Source organism: Buceros rhinoceros, unplaced genomic scaffold, assembly GCF_000710305.1.
Source record: "Buceros rhinoceros silvestris isolate BGI_N320 unplaced genomic scaffold, ASM71030v1 scaffold19669, whole genome shotgun sequence".
Taxonomy (NCBI): domain Eukaryota; kingdom Metazoa; phylum Chordata; class Aves; order Bucerotiformes; family Bucerotidae; genus Buceros; species Buceros rhinoceros.
In genome coordinates, this window is record NW_010433526.1 from 13,454 (window position 1) to 32,303 (window position 18,850).

General features: G+C 38.7%; 1 protein-coding gene across 1 annotated transcript in view; it reads right to left on the reverse strand.

The window, feature by feature from the left end:
- ZNHIT6 (zinc finger, HIT-type containing 6) overlaps positions 1–18,850 on the reverse strand; it is a gene marked incomplete at its 5' end in the record, with an annotated part of 30,821 nt that overhangs the window by 1,625 nt on the left and 10,346 nt on the right. Inside the window, 4 exons of the mRNA XM_010144158.1 lie at positions 2,691–2,815; positions 17,165–17,245; positions 17,756–17,836; positions 18,625–18,693. Of these exons, the coding sequence (XP_010142460.1) occupies positions 2,691–2,815; positions 17,165–17,245; positions 17,756–17,836; positions 18,625–18,693 (356 nt within the window). The remainder of the gene's footprint in view (positions 1–2,690; positions 2,816–17,164; positions 17,246–17,755; positions 17,837–18,624; positions 18,694–18,850) is intronic.

Consider the following 18,850-nt stretch of genomic DNA (forward strand, 5'->3'; position numbering starts at 1 on the left):
ATTTCAATGCCCATTTTTTTCCCCAAACCCCCTTTTTTTTTTTTTTTAAAGTTTCAGTCAAAATACTTCAGTCATTTCTAAGAATAAGAATAGGAGAAACAGGCTTTGTCATCATTAAATTCTAGCAGCTTCTCTTTGAAGGCGTCCAGCTCTAGCTCTTCCCCAGTCTTTGGGAGCAATAGATTGAATCATGGGGGAAATGATCATCTTTCTCCAGCACGTGCCTGTTGCTGTGGCTATGAAAGCTCTCCTCTCTTCCTCCTGGGGAAGAGGGTAGGACTGAGATTGCTCAGTAAAGAAACGTAATTTTAGCAGTTAAATTAACACAAAACTGCTTCTTGTTCTAGCCCTTTGAATAGGCCCTGGAGGGCTGTGATAGTCAATGCCTCTGAGCTCCAGCAGACACCCTACCAGACATTCACTCAATGAGGCAGCTGTTTGTCTGGAATGCCAAGGGGAGGTCAGCCGGACAGGCGCTCGGAGACAAGTGTCCCTCTGGGTGTGCATGGAGAAGGCAGGCAGAAAGGAAAGGCAGTATTGGCAGGGATAGGATAAACCAGAGCAAGGATGGATGGCTTAGGAGGAGTGTGCAGCTGATACAACAAGCCATACATGTCGAAGAAACAGGACTGCAAGGAACGCACAAGACGCTGCAGCAGAAAGGTCACCTCTTGGGAGACGTGAGTGGGGTAAAGCACCTCTCTGATTACAACAGACTTCTTCGTGGAGAGCCTGAAGGTGAACTCAAGATTTCCACTCTCAGCAACTATCTGTGAATGCAACTGGTAAAGCAAACTAAATATCATTTTTTCCTCCTTTATTCTGTAAAGGTGACACACAACATAACAGTTCATATGTGCCACACTTCAACAAAAGTGGTCTTTTGTCTTCAAGTAGAATTAAAGCAACAAAAACCACCCCTATTTTTATACTCATGTTCTGAACACGCTTTTCTTGAAAGTATCCGGGGTTAACTGTGGCAGGCTTCAACTCTTAACAGAAAAGGCTCCAAAGAACACAGGGTCCAAACAAAACTCAAGGCTGAAGTCATGAAAGTCACGGGTTTTTTTTTTGCTATTAGCTATGATCTTTTGCTATCTTGTACTCAAGACACCTCAACAGGAAGGCATGCACTTGATTTTTATGGAATCTATAGAAACAGTTAAAAAAAGTAAAGAAAATTAATGGTTCCCAAAACTTGAAACAGCTGCCAACGTTGACTGCTAACTGAATAATCTCTGCAGCAGAGGAAGGTCACTGTCTGGAAGACAGACGTGCACGCCCTGTGACAGAGCTGTCGGCACTTCTCCAGCTATTACTGTCTCTCTTCCCTTTGCCCTTCTGCTGTGCCTTTTACAGAACCAGCTAGTTGCTGTGGCAGTGCAACTTCAAAATCTAGTTAGTCAATGGACGCTTATTTGAATCTATACCCTTAAAAGAACAACCTTCTTACGAGCTCAGGAGACAATGACTACCCACCCTATTCAGATTAAATTTATGAGTCAATTGATTCTAATTCCCTCCTGACATCTAAATCATAGGAGTATGGTAAAGCAAGGGACCTAGATCAAAACCTAACGGATAAACTGTACTCCGGTATATGCACTTGCACTCCTAGGGCGAGTATCAGCGGACCCAATGCTCAGACAAAACTCCTACCTCATCCCCCGGCATGGTGTCTCACTCTCAGAAGCTCTTACAGCGCACAGCACAAGAGGCATTTACATGCCGTTTCTCTGAAAGAGGATTGCTTCAATGGGTCACCTAGTGTCATCTGGCCAGAACAGCCAGGATCCATGGAAGTTTGATATCACTGGTACAGTATTCTCGGTCTCATTCTCAGTCAGTCAAATTATATACATAAAGAGCCATGATTGAGTTGCCACAGGGTAATAACCACTGCAAACATATTTCAAAGCTTTTCCTCAGAAATTGATGAACATTATACACTGGCCCATCACTGAAAAGTATGGAATTCAGTAGCTAAGGTGACTAGCTGAGGGATTAAGAGACAAGGGAACTGATTTTCGCTATCAGCAGCTGCAGAAAGTGAAGCTGGGACCCAAAGCCTTTGTAAATTAACTTCAAAACTAAAATACAAATTTTTGCTAGACCTGGATTCTCCTCTGAATTAACTCCAAGATGAAAGTTTTCTCTCAACTAAGTATTTCTTGAAAGGTAACACTGTGCTTTTAACCCACCTGAAAAGCTACGTTGCCAATATGACTTCTAGTAACTATCCTGTATTTCAGGATTATTTGTCCAATATTAGGAATTATGCTGGGAAATAATGGAGAATGATTCCTCTGTACGAGTAGCATCTTCCCCAGACAGCCTGACTTTTTAGAAATAACGAACTCTTTCAAACTTTTCCACACAGACAATTCAGCACAAGTCTGAAGAGTTGTTTCACCGTAGTGGCTACAAATATAGAGGGGGGAAAAAAAAAAAGGCATCATGCACCAGTAAACAAAAGTTAGGAAAAAGCACATCTTAGGGATGTACACTGCTAGCCAGTAGTTTCAAGACAGAGCATTCATAACAGCTTTTTCATAGCAATCTTTTGGATTCACAGGGAAGTACAAGACATACTGAATGTTCCTGGTATTATTAATAGGTGTCTCCTTAATTATTGTTTATTTAACTAAAATATCTAAGTATAGCATAACAGGAAATAAATACATGCTTACCTTGGCCAAGAACCACCATGTCGTTCTTCAATGTTTTCAAGACCACAAATAACGTCGGATATTCAATTATTACTTTGCCTTTCAAATTGTCTAGGAGGCTTCTACTGGCATCCAGTTCATTGTACCTTAAAAGTAACAGGGAAGTTTATTTTGGATTTTCATTTTTTGTCCTTGGGGACAAGATGTACACTTTTGGGGTGGGGGAAGCCTTCTGGCAAGTCACAGGATTTTCAGATAGTATAATGTGATTTAAATTACATATCCAGTCTTATTACTCAACTATATAATTTTTAAGAGAATCAAAGTAAAATTTCTCTAAGGGCTGAAATGTTTTATGAGGTCTTAATGAATATTTTTACCAAAATTAGGCATGGACATGGAGTTATCAAAATGCATATATTTATCAAAATCAGATTCTAAATGAAAAGTAAGAAGTAATGTTCTATTTATGGGCTTTAATATTACAGGCTTAATTCACATTGTTAGTAGTGTACCTTATTTATAATGTTTGCTTATGAATTATCAGTAAAGTACTGGGAAGATGAAATAAAAAGCCTATCTTAACAACTACTAAAGAGAAGGTATACTGGAAGCCCTCAGAGCTCTGTCTCTGCAGAAGTAAGGGCTCTGACACCCAGAACACCGGGGCAATAGTTTCTGCTCATGGTATCATCAGCACTAAACTCCTGTAGCAATGCCCCCATGTGTGTGCGCTACAAGAGGCGTGTGACTTGGATGTGCAGTCCTGTCCCAGAAAAGGGCTCCCTCTTCACCCAGGAGGGTGAAGCCAGGTACAGAACAAATGATGCCACGGTAATAAAAAGTAAACTGAGCATCTTCTCCACAATTACTTCCTAGAACTGCAATATTCTCTCCCAACTCTCTAACCCAAAGCGTGGACACGGGATTCCAGGGAGAGGAAGGGATATTTCAAAGCCCTCTGAAAGAGAAACCCTGTCGCTTTCACTTGTAACTGCGGCATCCAACAGATGCTCTGATATTATTACACTGCAGTGCGAGTTATGCGATTCCTTCTGTAATAAAAGTATTATTAAATTAGTACTAAGCTATTGTACCAGTTAAAGGCAAACGAAGTTCAAAACCAAAATACACTCTAGGCAATAAGTGGAGTATTTCCCACAGCTGCTCTACCTACTCTGATCATTAACATATTATGCACTTGGGTTTTATTTTGCCAAAACGAACACTGGATGGGTGAAGGAAATGATACACTTTATGATTTGCGGTAATGTGTGATTAAGAACAGTACATCAGAGGAGTCAGTACACAAGAAGAATACTGAAGGTAAAACAAGATTTTAGTTCTTGGGATTTAAAGGAAAATTAGTTCGAGCAAAAACCATTTCTCCCTCATATTCAACTTCAATCATCATGAAAATATTTGGTTTCATGTTTCTCTCAACCCAAAGTAATTATGACCTCTTCTTCCTGAAACCCTTTAAAAGGGATAACAGTATATTACATTTCTTATTGAATGAATGCATTCATAACTTGTGGATTAACACACATTGAACAGAAACATATTTATTGCTTTATTTACAGTACTCTAAATGCAAAGTATCCAATACCTTTCCTTTGGCAAGAACCTCAACACATTCTTTTCTGGTTAAGCAAACATTTACCACCAAGAGGCTAAAGTAATTCACATGCCACAATACACTTTCCATTATCTCATGTTTTAGACAAAACATATTTAGTGTCCAGCTTGGCAGAAGATAAAACATTTGTACTTAAAACTATTTTATGATAGTAAATTACTGAAGTGTTAGATCACCGAGGGAGCTTTATCTTTTTTTGTTTTTGAAGTAGATTTTATGGGTTGACAGTGACAGAGAAAACATCTCAATTTTTACTGCATAATGTGGGCTGTAAACTTCAGGGAGAATATAACCAAGGAGCTTAACACTTCTTGGTTTTAAACTTTGCCGTTATTATCTATGCTATCCAAAAGACCGTAGCCTACTGCATTTCCTACTTTACACACAAGCGCAAGTCGAGGTTTTCTGATAATCCACCTGCCAACCTTTTCCTTGACTGTGCATGAGTAAAAGATCTCAGAAGTAAACTCATACTTGTCACTCAATTCCAAAGTCTAATACAGGATGGCTCCTAAGCAAAACTTGATTTTCCAGGTTCTCTCTAAAAGACTGTCATTTTTATCAGAACTAGAACAAAGTCATACATCAAAGGGTGAACGACACAGACATATGGGCAAAAGATTGCCCTGTAAAGCTTTACCAGAAGCCTATATATACACACATCATTTAAATTTTTACTTATGAAAAGGCTAGACCCATTCAGAGAAAAATGAAATTAAATGGCATTTTTAAAAGTCTTGTAACATCCCACATCCAGGACAAGCCGAGGATGTAGGGTAACACTGGAATGCATGTCCTGCCATGTATTTGCACAGAAGTGGTCTCAGGTAGGAGATGCAGGGAGAATCTGCTAATCAGGTATTTCCAGATATTATCACCTTTTTTACCTACTTGTTCTGTATCCCTAGGACTGCATAGCCTGCTCAGTAGGAACCTGTAACAAGCTGCAAACTTCTTCAGACCCTTCCTTGTCTGTGCATTTCAAGTGACAACCTAGTAAAAAGAATCACAACCAGCGTAAGTCTGTCCTTCCACTCAGAGTCTTCCACACTCCAGGGCCAGTTGCAGGAACCAACTTAATCGAGGCTGTCATCCTGAACAAGTTCCTTCAGTTCTTCATGCCAGGAGGGATTTGAAGATAAGAACTGCTCACCATTGAACCACTCACAGAACCATTGTTGTAACAGCCCATTTTCACACCTTCCTTTTAAACCCTTTTCCTGCTTTCTCTTTTTTCCCTGCTGCTCACTTCATACAAATTGTTGGTGCTACGGCCTCCCAATTCCTGTAATAATTGGGACTTCTCTCTCAATCTCTTTTCCTCCCTGGTATTTACTTCCCGCATATTTTCTCTCTTCCTTTCATACACTTCCTCAGCCTCAGCAAGGCTCCATGCCCCTGTCATGAAGCAAGAAACAGGCCTGGGTTTCTTCTTAAAAAGACCACTCCATTTGTAAGGACCAAAGTGAGAATCCTGGCAGACAACAGCTTTTGATTTTAGCTGGAATGAAATAACAATAACTGCTTTCTAAAGGACAAAAATGAAGTAAAATTTGCCTGCCAGCAGGGAGTTTAAAAGCCTACAAAAATTGTGACGATTGAGAAAATTTAGCAAGATTCAGCAATCCCACGTCAGTTCCCATATAAACTGCTACATGTGCTCTACAAATGGCTCTGTTACCTTTCACAAATTATTCAAGTTATTCACAAGTTATTCCACCACCTTCCAGGAATTCAACAATTCAGTCTCCTAATCTGTCTCCCACAGGCAGGAATGTCGTATTAGGTCACTGCATCACAAGCAGCTCCCCTCAAATGGAGCCTGTGGCTATCATCCCAGTGGCGTAACTTGTCTCCACAAATTCAGACAGCAGGAAATTCCCTGCTGATCAGGTTTTCCTGAATGTCATCTACAGGAACTTTGATTTTAATAATAATAAAGAGAAATCTGCAATCTGGAATTAAAGATAAATTGTAACCGTGTTATTTCTTTAGTCTTCCAGACACTGAAATGATAACATGCAAGTTTTAACCATCTAAATAATTGTAAATATTACTAAAATGCATATTTGTATAATGATGTTCATAATTTTCCTTTGAGAGAGATAAACTAAAACCCTGGCACATAGTTTAAACAAAGACAATTCTTCTTCCTAGAACTGAATGGAAACATGAAGATATTTACTTGGCATAATTCAGAGAAAATAAATCACTTTAGGCCTAGTCCTAAAAATCCACAATCAAACTTCTGCTGACTTCACAATCAAACTTCTGACAGGAAGACCGAAGACCTCCCCCTGCCCAAACAAAAGAAGGTAGCATTTTCTAGGTATCTGCATTTGCCTAGAAGAGAGGAAAGACCAAGCACAGCGTTTAAAGTCTCTCCCAAGCACTCACTCTGACATGCTGCAGCACAGCAAAGATAATAACTAACAGATGGGCTTTCATTCCTAAGTGGTGAATAACCTCTCCGTGTGGTTATGATTTGGTGAACATCGAAGTAGTGAAATGCACTCTTGAATTAGATATGAAAGGAGAGTTATATGGCAGAAAGAAAGCACAATGTATTGAAATAATTTGCAGTTTTTTTATTTGTCTCTAGAATTCTGACGTTCTAAAAATCTGGAACACAGTGAAATTTGTCAGTCTGTATGTGTGAAGACGACTTAGGAAATCCAAGGAGCAAAAAAGCAGAGACCTTAGAAACAAAAAAAAGGAAATTACTTGCCATCACACCTCCTCTGTAACTAATTCTTATCAACAGCTGAACAATATGAAAGGCTACTCTACTTGAACAGTCTTTTAAGGAAGGGGGATGGGAACCAAGTTCAAGTTAATATTTTAACATGAAAAAATATACTACAGTTTACTCAAATATTGTAAAACCCGCTAGGACCAACTTCCAGTCTTGGTCTGTGGTTTTTCTCCTGGTCTAGGACCTCTGTAATTTACCTCAACAGATGTTCACTAACCTCTCCCCTCCACACTGTTGGTAACTGAATAGTTCAACCTGTACCATACAGGCCAGATGCCTTGCCAATCCCTTTTCAAATCAGATCCCCATCTAAAGCAACACTTCCACCACAGATGTCCTTTTTCTGAAATAAGGAAAATCAGGAAAAGAAATTAGCTCTTATTGATCATTTGGCCTGCAAGTCCTGCTGGGAACCAACTAAAAGAGCACAGGAAGAAAAGTTGCCAGCACACCGGGAAAGCATCTCAGACATTATCACCATTTCCTAACTACACCTACATACACAGAACACGTAAAGGCACTTCCAAACAACAAGAAAACCATGAAGATGTTCTTTTTCCTTGCCATATTTCAGCTATATATTGTCCTCAAAAACAGACCGTATTAAGAGAAGCTGCCATGATCTGCGGTCTCCTCTCTTTTATGGGCTATAAGAGGGGTTCCACCAGGAAAAGCTAAGAACTAGTGAAAAAAAGCCAACAACCAACCCAAAACAAAAACCATGCTCTTTTTACAAATGTATTTCAGGGAGTTAAAGCATCCTGGAAGAAAAAAAAGTAATACCCAGGTGAAGACAGCAGAAACACCAATTGTCACCTGAATTATTTGGCACAATGGTAGATGTCCAGAAAGATTTAATTGTTTGTTCACTTTTACCCTAGAAAATACTCAAAACAGTTAATGGAAAGAAAAGAAAGATAAGACGACTGCATGTATGTCACTGTAGAAACATAAAGGCTGTCCTTGTTTAAACCTCTTGAGAATGAGGCAATTGCACAAAAAAAAACCACAGTAAAAGCTGTTTAATGACAATCATGGAAAAATATATCAATTGATGGCAAAACCCATAAAGCAGATAAGGCATCTGCTGCAACAATTTAGTGAACTGAACATTAAGAGTGATGTGGTAAAAGGATTCAGGATGCACAATAATGATCTGAAGATTAAGTACAAACCGTTCTGCATCTTTTAGTTAGGGAGAAAGTATGACAAAACAGAAGGAAAATGTGAAACCAGCAAATGTCAGTTTCTTGGATTCAGTAGGATTTGGTTCAAAGAATACAGAAGGGATACCGAATTTCAAGAAACCAAATACTTTCCCATCTCGTAAGATGGAATGAAAAGAAGTAAAAATCCAGCAAGCAAGTAAAGATGCCACAATTCAAATGCATCATGGCAATAGCCCTTTACACATAGAGGAATTTACTTACTTTGCAAAGCCAGGCAGTTTTATGAACTGCTCAAAACCTCGAAGTTAACAAATCTTTCAGTGGTATAGAGCAGATGCATCAAAAAGAGGGGTATGCCACAATCATGTAAGGTTAGTATATGACTGAGATAAAGAAACAAAACAGCCTAATGACTTAATGATAGCCAGAAGGCCTAAAAGGAACATGAAATTTCACAAGGGAAAAGTTACTAAAAAGAGAGTGTGTTGGCTACAGAAGATGAATGACTGAAGTTTCAAAACCTGAAAAGGTATTAGTGATATCTTCAGTACAAGTGAAAGCTGTGGGTGGTTCTCCCAAAATGCCTTTAAGTCAAAATATGTAACTTGTATCATCAATAAAATACTGGCATGATCACGGAGAAAAAGCAAATAGCCTAAGTCTACTTAATTACAGTACTTTGTTACACAGCCTCGTGAAACATTACTGTAAAGAATTTTAGAGGTAGGGGTGTATCAAGGAATACTAAAGGATACAATGAAAGACTCTCAGTACATCGAGTTCAGAAAACTAACAGGTCAAATCTCATTTGACAAATTCACATAAGCAAGCAGTGCACCGATAAAATAAACACAAATGTAAACCTGATGAGAAATCAGGCCTTGTAAATTGGCAGTACTTTTATTATTACGCTTGGGTTAACCTAATGAAATCATACTTCAGGAACAGGAAGCAAGACATTTCTGTAATTTCTGATCCCTAGATAGCAAATTCTAAATTCCAAATTTAGTTCATATGGAGACAGCGTGATTACCTCCAGCACTCTGCACTAAATGGTGGAAACATATTCACAGATATGCATTTATTTGCATGGAAATCACAGTGCCATAAACCTTCCATTAAGGGGTTACTAATGCTTTACAATGAGAAGGAAAAGCTATGAAATAAAGCAAATTTGGCGAACAAGCAGGAAGGTCAATTTCCTCCTTGGCAAGTTTGAAACAATCAGCTCTAGCTCATTTCCCTCAAGAAAGAGAAATAACAGAGGGATTCCCCTTTGGCAGCATCAGGAGGAAGTAACGGATTTTCTCCTTCCTGACTGGAACATGAAGTCTCCTTAGAATTCCTTTAGTCCTATTTGGAGAAAATGCTGATGACTACACTGCCATGTTTCACAGCACCGCGGCTTCCAAGTTCAGCCTATCACTTCAACTGTCTGAGAACCAGTTTGTATCTTTGCTCCTAGAAGCCTCTTACTCCAGCCTCCTCATGCTACCTGATCTCCGAAACTGAGAAACTCTGCTAACTTTAAGTCAGCATCTCACTGCGTCTTTTTCTTCCAAGAACTAGTAGCAAATCCTCCTTTTCCTCCAGAAAAATATTTTAACAGTGACTGAGACAGATACAGTTGAATTAACCCCTCAACAGACGTCACATTTATGCTAGACTGGAATAAGACAAATGGTTTAAATGTAGCTCCGCAGCCCATTTTTACCAGCTTCTTTCTGCAGCCAAGGGACAACAGATTCTTCAACAGGGTTATTCCAACTGCAATTTTTTCTTAGACTTCATGCCATGTCGTCCTGTCTTTGAGTCTGCCTTACACATGCATGCTGCACATTACACTGACTTCCACGACGGGATTTTCCATACTATGCTTATGTTACATACATACGCACATACAGGCAAGTTGCTCCCTTCTCCCTAGAAGAGATGGCAGGCTGGAGCAAACTGCAAAATTTGTTCTTGAAACAGCCTTTCCCAGACGAACATTTCCTCAGAGAAGGAGCGAAAAATCTGCCTGTGCACACGTTGGGTATGCTGCTCCCATGCTTCAAGCCCAGTTACAATGCAGAAAAGAGGCTACTGTGTACGGTTTTCTTTATGTTTTAGAATTCGGGGTCTGCTTACCTGCTTTGCAAGCATGAAGGGTCTGAAGGTCTTTATGCTGCCTGTGGTGCTTACAGAGCACCACCAGATGATTAGACAGGACAAACCACTAGCTGAAGCCAACACTAACACTTTCATTGTTATCTCTTCCTCCACCCTTTTACTTACATACTGCTCCTCCATAAGTAGTCTGCTGCAATACAGACTGCAGAATTTTGCAGTTGAGGCTGTAACTTCAAATAAATCTTTGTGCAATATGTGATGTCTCAGCGACTCTAGCTGGGACACTCCAGAAACCCTATAATGAATGCAATAACATTCATTATAAAACAGTTAATCCAAAAGAATTCGGCATGGATTACAAAATGTTGGATTGTTACTTTAAAAAGCAGGCGCCTACTGGTTCATAAAGGAATCCCTTTCAAGAAACAAAAAGAATGATTGCTCAAGATAGTAAGACAGATGAACACTGGGTTTTGTTGGAATCATACCGAAAATCTTCTCAAAGGTCAAGTAATTGCAGTCAGACATGATAAACATTTAGCTACGCATGCTACAGGTTCAGACCATACATACTCCTTATACTCAACAATGACTAGTTTCCTACTTTTCATCTCTGTTGTGCAACACAGGATTCCACTGAAAAATGTGAAGGAAAAGTGACTAGTTTTTACAGTAAGAGCTGCATATCCTGGCATTTGTTGCTCTTCATCACTTTTGCCAGCAACGAGGCTGATGTTCAGATAGAGAAGGAGCACGTGAAAAATGACACCGACATGGCTGCAGTAACAACACTAGAAAGCCTGAAATGGCCTACAAGAAAACATAACGAAGTATTCAGTAAGAAATGCTGAAGTTTTAATAAAAAACAACCTCAAAACAAAACCCAGCACTCTGGGAAAAAACAGCAGCAAGTGTTAATACACAGGAGCACTGTGTTTAAGAAACAGACTACAGCCCAAATTCTATTTGCCCTTGAACAGTACAAAGTCGCCAGAGCCTGACTGCAGTTGTGCAGTGAAGAATGACTATTGTAAGCTAGCTCCCTGCTTTTGTAAAGCTGGCAGAGCTGCTTTTCTGCCAGCTGCTGCGAGCTACAGTGGAGTAATGAATTCTACTGTCAATCTCCTGCTGGCACAGGTTAAAGCCAGCTTGGGGTCTGTTCCAACTCATGCCAAGGCCAGCAGTTCAGCTAGGGATTTGTATCCTTAATTCCTGTCTCATGTATCCCACGTACTATATAAATGTGAAAAGAAATTGCTTCCTAAGTAAGACTAGAGAATCTTAAGTAAATGACCCCACACTTTTCAACATTTGGAGAAAATGCAGATGAAGAAATAATGCTTGAAACGCATCAATTCTAGCATATTTGTTTTGCTGGATGAAGTGGCATTTTTTTAAATGAGATCGTACTATGATGATAAAAAGAACTGATCTGTGCACCACGCTAAAGGCAGTGATTTTTTAAAGCAACTTCCTGAAAAGCAGAAAGCAAAGATTGTAAGCTCTGTTGGTTTTACATGAAGTTATTCACAAATGATAATGCAAAAGGAAGTGCCCTAGGAAGACAGTATAAAAATTAAGGAAAACACAAACACTATCAATATTTGAGGCTATCTGCAATGTACTTAAATATAACAGGTTTTGATAATCTTAAAATCACTGACATATCAAGTATCTAACAGACATTTTTAACAACAGGAAAATAATTAATCCAATATAAATACTACATTTAAAAAGATTTGGTTCCATTACATTTATATTATTCTTTGAATTCCAACATGATTTTCTGTTGGCATATTTGCACACATTAAAGCAAAAAAGTTCCTTCATCTTCCTAAATCTATTACTGTGACCTATTAATGTGATCTAACCCTTAGTTATTTAAAAACAATAGACTACAAAAGAAAATCCTCTTTGAGCACAGAACTCAGTCATCCAAGGAAAAAAACCTCGTTTCTGCCAGCTGATCTTGAGACAGGAAAATGCTCCAAAATTACTAACATCATCCAGCCTTCTGGGAAGCAACTGCATTGGATCAGTTAAAGTAAAATAAGCGTTCACCACCATAAAGCAATGTCATTTAGTGGAGGAGAACCTCTGATACTTGTCTAGCAGATTTTCTTCCCTGTGGTCCACAAGGATTAAGTGGCAAACATGCCAGTATTCTCATGTGCACCAGCCAATGTCACCACAGAGAGTAAAGAGCCCCGTGATGTTGGAACTGGTATAAAAATGCTTTTGATATTTTTGGCTTTCTGAGTAATTGAAGCATGAGCTGCACCAGTACTACTGATACAAAAAACAATGTTACAACTGACTCTACACACATTCCTGTACAGCGTGGCAGTTAGCAACAGGACAGCTACAGGGTACAGTCTGGTACTGCTCTGTACTACAGCTCCTTGAAGGACACGGACCATTGCAAGCAGTGGTCCTTGCAAAGCTTGCAAGGCAACCAGATGATATTTTCCAATCACGTAAATATTCTGTCAGTGCCTACCTGTATCTTCAAATCCCCAAAAGTCTTCTAAAACAACTTATTCTGAAACAATGCTCATGTGTCATTCTGAATATACTAACAGGCAAAAAAAAAATTACTATATAAAAGACCTAACAGTGATGTTTAAGCAAGCATTTTTTAATTCCATTAAACTAAATGGATGTGAATAAAGACAGGCATCTATCCAAGCCAGATTCATGCAAGATGTTACTGAACCCAGTAAAACAGATGTTCCGTTTGTGTGGTTTAACCTCATTAAGATTTATTATAAGATATATTAAGATAAACTGTCTCTTAGATTAAAATACATACTGTAAACCAAGTCTGTTGCAGGTGTTTCTCTTCAAGAAATAGGATCATCTTATTCTGTAAGGATGAGTAAGTACCTTAAATACCTATAATTTAAATATCTCTAATAGTTAAATACCTGTAGTTACAAAAACCCCAACTCTGACTATTATCAAGGGCCTGTTGAATTCAGGAATTCTTTTCTTTTGGGGGTTGTTTTGGATTTTTTTTTTTTGTTACACAAAGCCTAATAAGGCAATTCTCAGGAAAATAAGAAGGTATATTTCCCAAACCAGATTGTATAATTTGGCAGTTGCATCTTTCCTTAGCGGAAAAAGCAATACTCTTACCATATGAAGTCACTTTGAAGGCATCCCAAATAAAGGACTGTAGAGTCAGGACACTAATTTATCCTGAAGAAAGAAAAGACTACTTTACAAAAGAATGTAGACTGCAAAATTCATCCAAAAGGCAGCAGTTAAACCTTTCTTGGAATGCACACCAACCACCAATTAAATGTTGCATAACAGGTGATAGAGGCAAGCACCACCAAACGGAAAACTATTATAACCCATTCAAACACAGATTTTTTCCAAACCAAGGTTTTAAACGAAGAAGAGTTGTGTAACACTCATCTTTTCAAACCCTCCTTCATAAGGTTCCTTATAAAGTAAGTGCAGTTAATGAGAAAACTACCATGTAGTGTAACAGTTCCAATGTTATAGAGCGTTAGGTGACAGGTTGGGAAGAGAGAACACGAGGAGAAATTATGCTTTAGGTTACTCCAAGTAATTATGGAGTTCCACCAATCCATACTGAAAGCAATTCTTATAAGCTGGTTTTAGAGAAGACAGAAATAAAAGCTTATCACAAAGTTCTTTTAGAACTGTCACCCCGATGACAAAAGCTACTAGCAAGAAGAAAGCAAGCATCATATTGTCTGGCAGCTATCGATGGTATCTGCACACCAGTGGATTTCCAAAGTTCTGCAGAACTCCTGTGAGGAAGCAGAAATCTCTACTGCATATGTAATTTACACTTCTGGAGAAATAAAAAACAAAAACAAAAAAGTTTGAAACATTCTGCACAGGAACTTCAAGCTCACAGGGCCATTTGCTATGAAACACAGAAAAGAGCCAAAACTAAACCACAAACTCCTGTTTTATAAACAATTTCAGGAAATACTAAAATCCTTCTGTAACTTATCTGAAAACTAGAAGACTAACATTTTATAACCCATAATAATCTTGCTTAGATGTTCTCTAAAACACCACTGCACTTCCTCAGAAATACATAATTTTAACTATGAAAAGTATTTTTTTCAAAAGGTTCTGCTAAGCCTAAACCCAACATCCGATCCAGCAAAATATATATATATATATTTACAGCCTTTCTATTATCTAGTGCTTGTGGAGAAGGAATTTTTCTGGTGGGCACAGGGGAAGTTTTGGATAACACGACATTCATGCAGACTACACCAATCCTACTCCTCCAGCCTACCCACGCAGTGACGGAAGAGGATTTTTGCCATACAGGAACATACAGCCTAAAATCACGCAAAATGAGGGGGCACAGGATGAGCAATTACTCTGAGCTGATAGTGGTACACAAGGCTACATAAACCAGCAGTTAAAGAAATGTGAGAAAGCTCTGGCTGCACTCAGCAGCAAGCCCATCCTGTTTCAATCACAAGTACTTCCACTGCAGTTCCAGGTATCGATTTGTAGAATGAAAGTCATAAATCTCAAAATAATTTAACTGGGAGGGAGCCAAAAAGAAAAGAAATCAAAATAAATTCTCTCTTACTTGTATAATGCAACTACAGAAAAATACAAATTCCCTCAGAGAGCCTTTGTCATAACAACTACACTGGCATAACTGTGCTGAGAGCGCCGGCCGGCAGAGACACAGCTTATGTCGACAGAAGATGCTTTTCTGCTAACATAGCAGTCCCACCATTTCAAATAAATTTTGTCCTTTCAGAAGAAGAATTTTCTTTCAATATGCTGCTTCCTTGACCTGTCTGCACTGCCACAGCTGGGCCTGCTCCACTAACTTGCATGAACACATTCACATCATTTCCAAATGAGGAATTGCACTTCTCAAGTCAAAACACTTTCATATTTTATCTTTCTACAATTCTTTTTAAACTTTAAACTTTACATTCTCCAAGTGCAATAAATACCAATGACTGTGACTGATTTTGACAACAAGCAATATAGCTGATTCCAGGAATACAGATGATGCTTAAACTTAAGGATATTTAACATAGAAGGATATCAAATTAGTCAAACAGGACCCTCCCTTTGTGAGCATGTTGACTGTGCCTTATGATTGCACTATTCTTTAAATGCCTTTCAACTACGGTACGCAGTATAATCTTCGCCATAATTTTTCCAGGAACTGAGCTTAGACTAACAGGTCCATAACTCCGGGGGTCTCGCCTCACGCCTTTCTTGTACATTGGAAAATCACCAGCCAGCTTCCAGTCAGCAGAGACCTCCCCAGACTCCAAAGACCTGAGGCAGGTGATCAAAAAGGGTCCTGCCATAACATCCACTGGCCCCTGCAGTACTCTGAGATGAATCCCATCCACCCTCATGGTGGATGCAGCCGGTCCCTTACAATTTCAGTGTACACAAATGGAAAGTCACTGTTCCCACACTCATAGTCCTCTGACTCGGGACTGGCAGCCCAAGGTCTATTGGTATTATTAAAGACTGAGGTAAAAAAATACACTGAATGCCTCCACTGCTTCTTCATCCGTATTAGCCAGAAGCCCATCTCCAACAAGTATAGGTCCAATGTTTTCTTTACATCTCCTGTTGCTATTAACATGTGTAAAAAAGCCCTTCTTGTTATCTGAAACAACGCTGGCCAGTTTCAAATCTAATTGAGGTTTGGCCTTCTGTGTTGTCTCCTGCATTATCTGAATCATGGCTCCGTAATCTTCAATTTCACTTCAACCCAACAGGCTTCTATCTGATAACTCTGATGGCAAATGTTACAACCATATTTCAAATAGTAATTGCAAATGGGGGGGAATCAAAACCATGAAGCATTTGGGCCTAAATTTTGAAGTATTTACTGGGAAAAAGGACAGCACAAACAGGATGCTCAGTTACAACTAAAATTCTTTTAATCTATCTTTTTTCCCCCCTTCGAATTAATATACCATGCTTTAAGGAAGCATATTATTTACATTTTTTACATTTGAAGAAAAGAATGTACTTTAAGAACCCTAACTAGGAATCACTGGTCAACCACAGTAAGATATGATATTAAGTCCATACACATCTGTTTCAGGAACAATGACAACAGGGTGGAATGTTCACAATGGTATTTATATCAAGAAAAATTATTTACTTAAAAGGTTAATTTTGAAGTTCAAGGATTATTGTCTGTTCTGGAAACAAAGAAAACAATTCTGCACAAGTCTGAGCTCTGGAGACTTAACAAGCCCTCCCCGCCCCTCCCCAAATACAGTAACATTAAAACTGATGAGCTAGTGACTTTGAGAAAAACGTGTTATTTCAAATGCAGTCGGTGGATGCTGATAAGCACGCAATTCTTGCTGCAGTGATTTAAAAGGAAAGCTCTCCTCAACTATCACCTCAACTCTTTTGGGAAGGTTCACGTGTCTGCAGAGGAACTGGAGGAAGGGAATGGATGTCTCCGTTTCTGCTGGTCAATACGGCAGTTCAGCATTTTAACACAAACCTATCTTTGCTGCAGACATTGTTACATTTGCATGGATGGCTGCTGAAGCAGCTCAGGTACAGGCACACTCACTATTCCACCAGTGCAGCTGTTTGTCCCTTAGCTTCTAAAATTATCTGAGTCAGCTCTCAGTAGCTGCACAGAAATTTCAATGTTGACACATGAGAAAACAAAGAAATATCATTTTTGATGAATAATTTTTAAAGAAGCTGGTAATTAATCTAATCTAATGATGTAATCTCCATTTATAATACTAAAGACTACGAAACATATTCTTTTTGCTATTTTTAATTACTAAGGACACAAACTTACCTGATAGAATTTCGTTTCCTGTTTTCTATTTTCATTAAAATTTGTACATCTGACTGAGGAGACACTGTATAGATTTTTAACCTGAAAAAAAATATGCAACACAGATGAAGGAACAATGATGTATAATGACTTTTCTTCCCATCATCCATGAGACACGGGTATCTTTTGCATGTCAACAGTCAAAAGCATGTATTTCTTCATCAAGACAAAAATTTGCCACATACTAAGTATTTCTTATAAATGAGGGCTATAATTACTAGTATGTTTTTCTAATCACTCTTAAGAGAACGTTCACGGTCACCCCCACTGAGGTTAATTATGGTTACATTTTTTAGAATTACAGTTGCCTTATTTCATCTTTATGCCACGAGTCAGTTTCTTAATCTTTTCCTGGTTTAAATTTGGTGACTGTTCTCCAGGGTTAGTTGGTTGGTGAATGTTAGCATGGTTTTCATCACAGGAATTGAAGATGACTGGGAACTCAGCTTTGCTTGCTGAAAGTGCAGCTAGCTTAAGCCATTTATTCAGAATTGTTCCCTTCTTTTAGGAGCGCATTACATGAACTAGGCAGAAAAGTTATTCAATACATACCTCTGACAAACTACAGGATCTGATTCCACTGGATCAATGTACGGCTTAAGGATATCAGCAAGTGTTTTATCGTCAGGCACCCTTTCACCAAAGATAGAAATCAAATATGTAACACATAGTTCATCATGTACACAAAAATCTGTTATCTGAGTCATTTGGAGGAAGCTGTATATTTGCACGCTACAGTGGCATAACTGAGTAGTTTATGGGAGGATCATAAATGTGTATCAGTACAGCATAGGTAACTGACAGCCTTATCTCAGTTTCAACACTGGGACTTCACTGGCATATGCAAGGAGTAAACAGATGCTTATCTCCAGTTTCTACCCATGCAGCAGAAACATGTTGTTCCTACAGCCTTACAAGGAGACTTCTCATTCCCCTTCAGGCTAGGAAAAAAGAGGAAAGATTTGTCAACAAAACCTTATTTTTTGGCCTTTGCAAAATGTGCTTGTGGGTTTTCCTACAAAGCGAACAATACAACCATTTCATCCTATATGAAGGTCAGCTACCGCATGCAGGCGAGGAGGGATGGCAAATCTTGCTGACCGTCTGCTCCATGAGAATGGAATATGTTCGCTGTATGGCCTATCACTACCACAAATCTACAAGCCACTCTGTTTACAGAGAGAAAGGGACTAGCAATCAAACATTCTGCCTGATTTGAAAAGCCTGCTAGCTTTCAAAGAGGAAAGGACTACACAACTCCAACTATTTTTTCAATTTATGCCCTTTTAGTTAAAACTAAAAATAGTATTCGAGTGTACTTTCTATTATAGAAACAGATAATAACTGATGAAAATATTTTGCAGTTCAATTTCAGCAGACTAATTTAAACTTTGTAAAAATCTGGTTTTCAAGCTCTTTACCCTTTTAGAGTGTATTCGGCATGACAGTGAGGAAATACAAGCTTCAAATGCCAGTAGAACTTTTTCTCCCTGTAAAGAAAAAGAAATACACATCTTATTGTTAGCTGGTAACTACTATTTGTTTTTTCTGTGATAAAGCTCAGTAGCCTACAGCATGGGTGCTGAAGAAAATATAGTAAAGATTTTGAACGCCATTTTCAGAGTAAAAGGAGCATGCAGAGAAGCT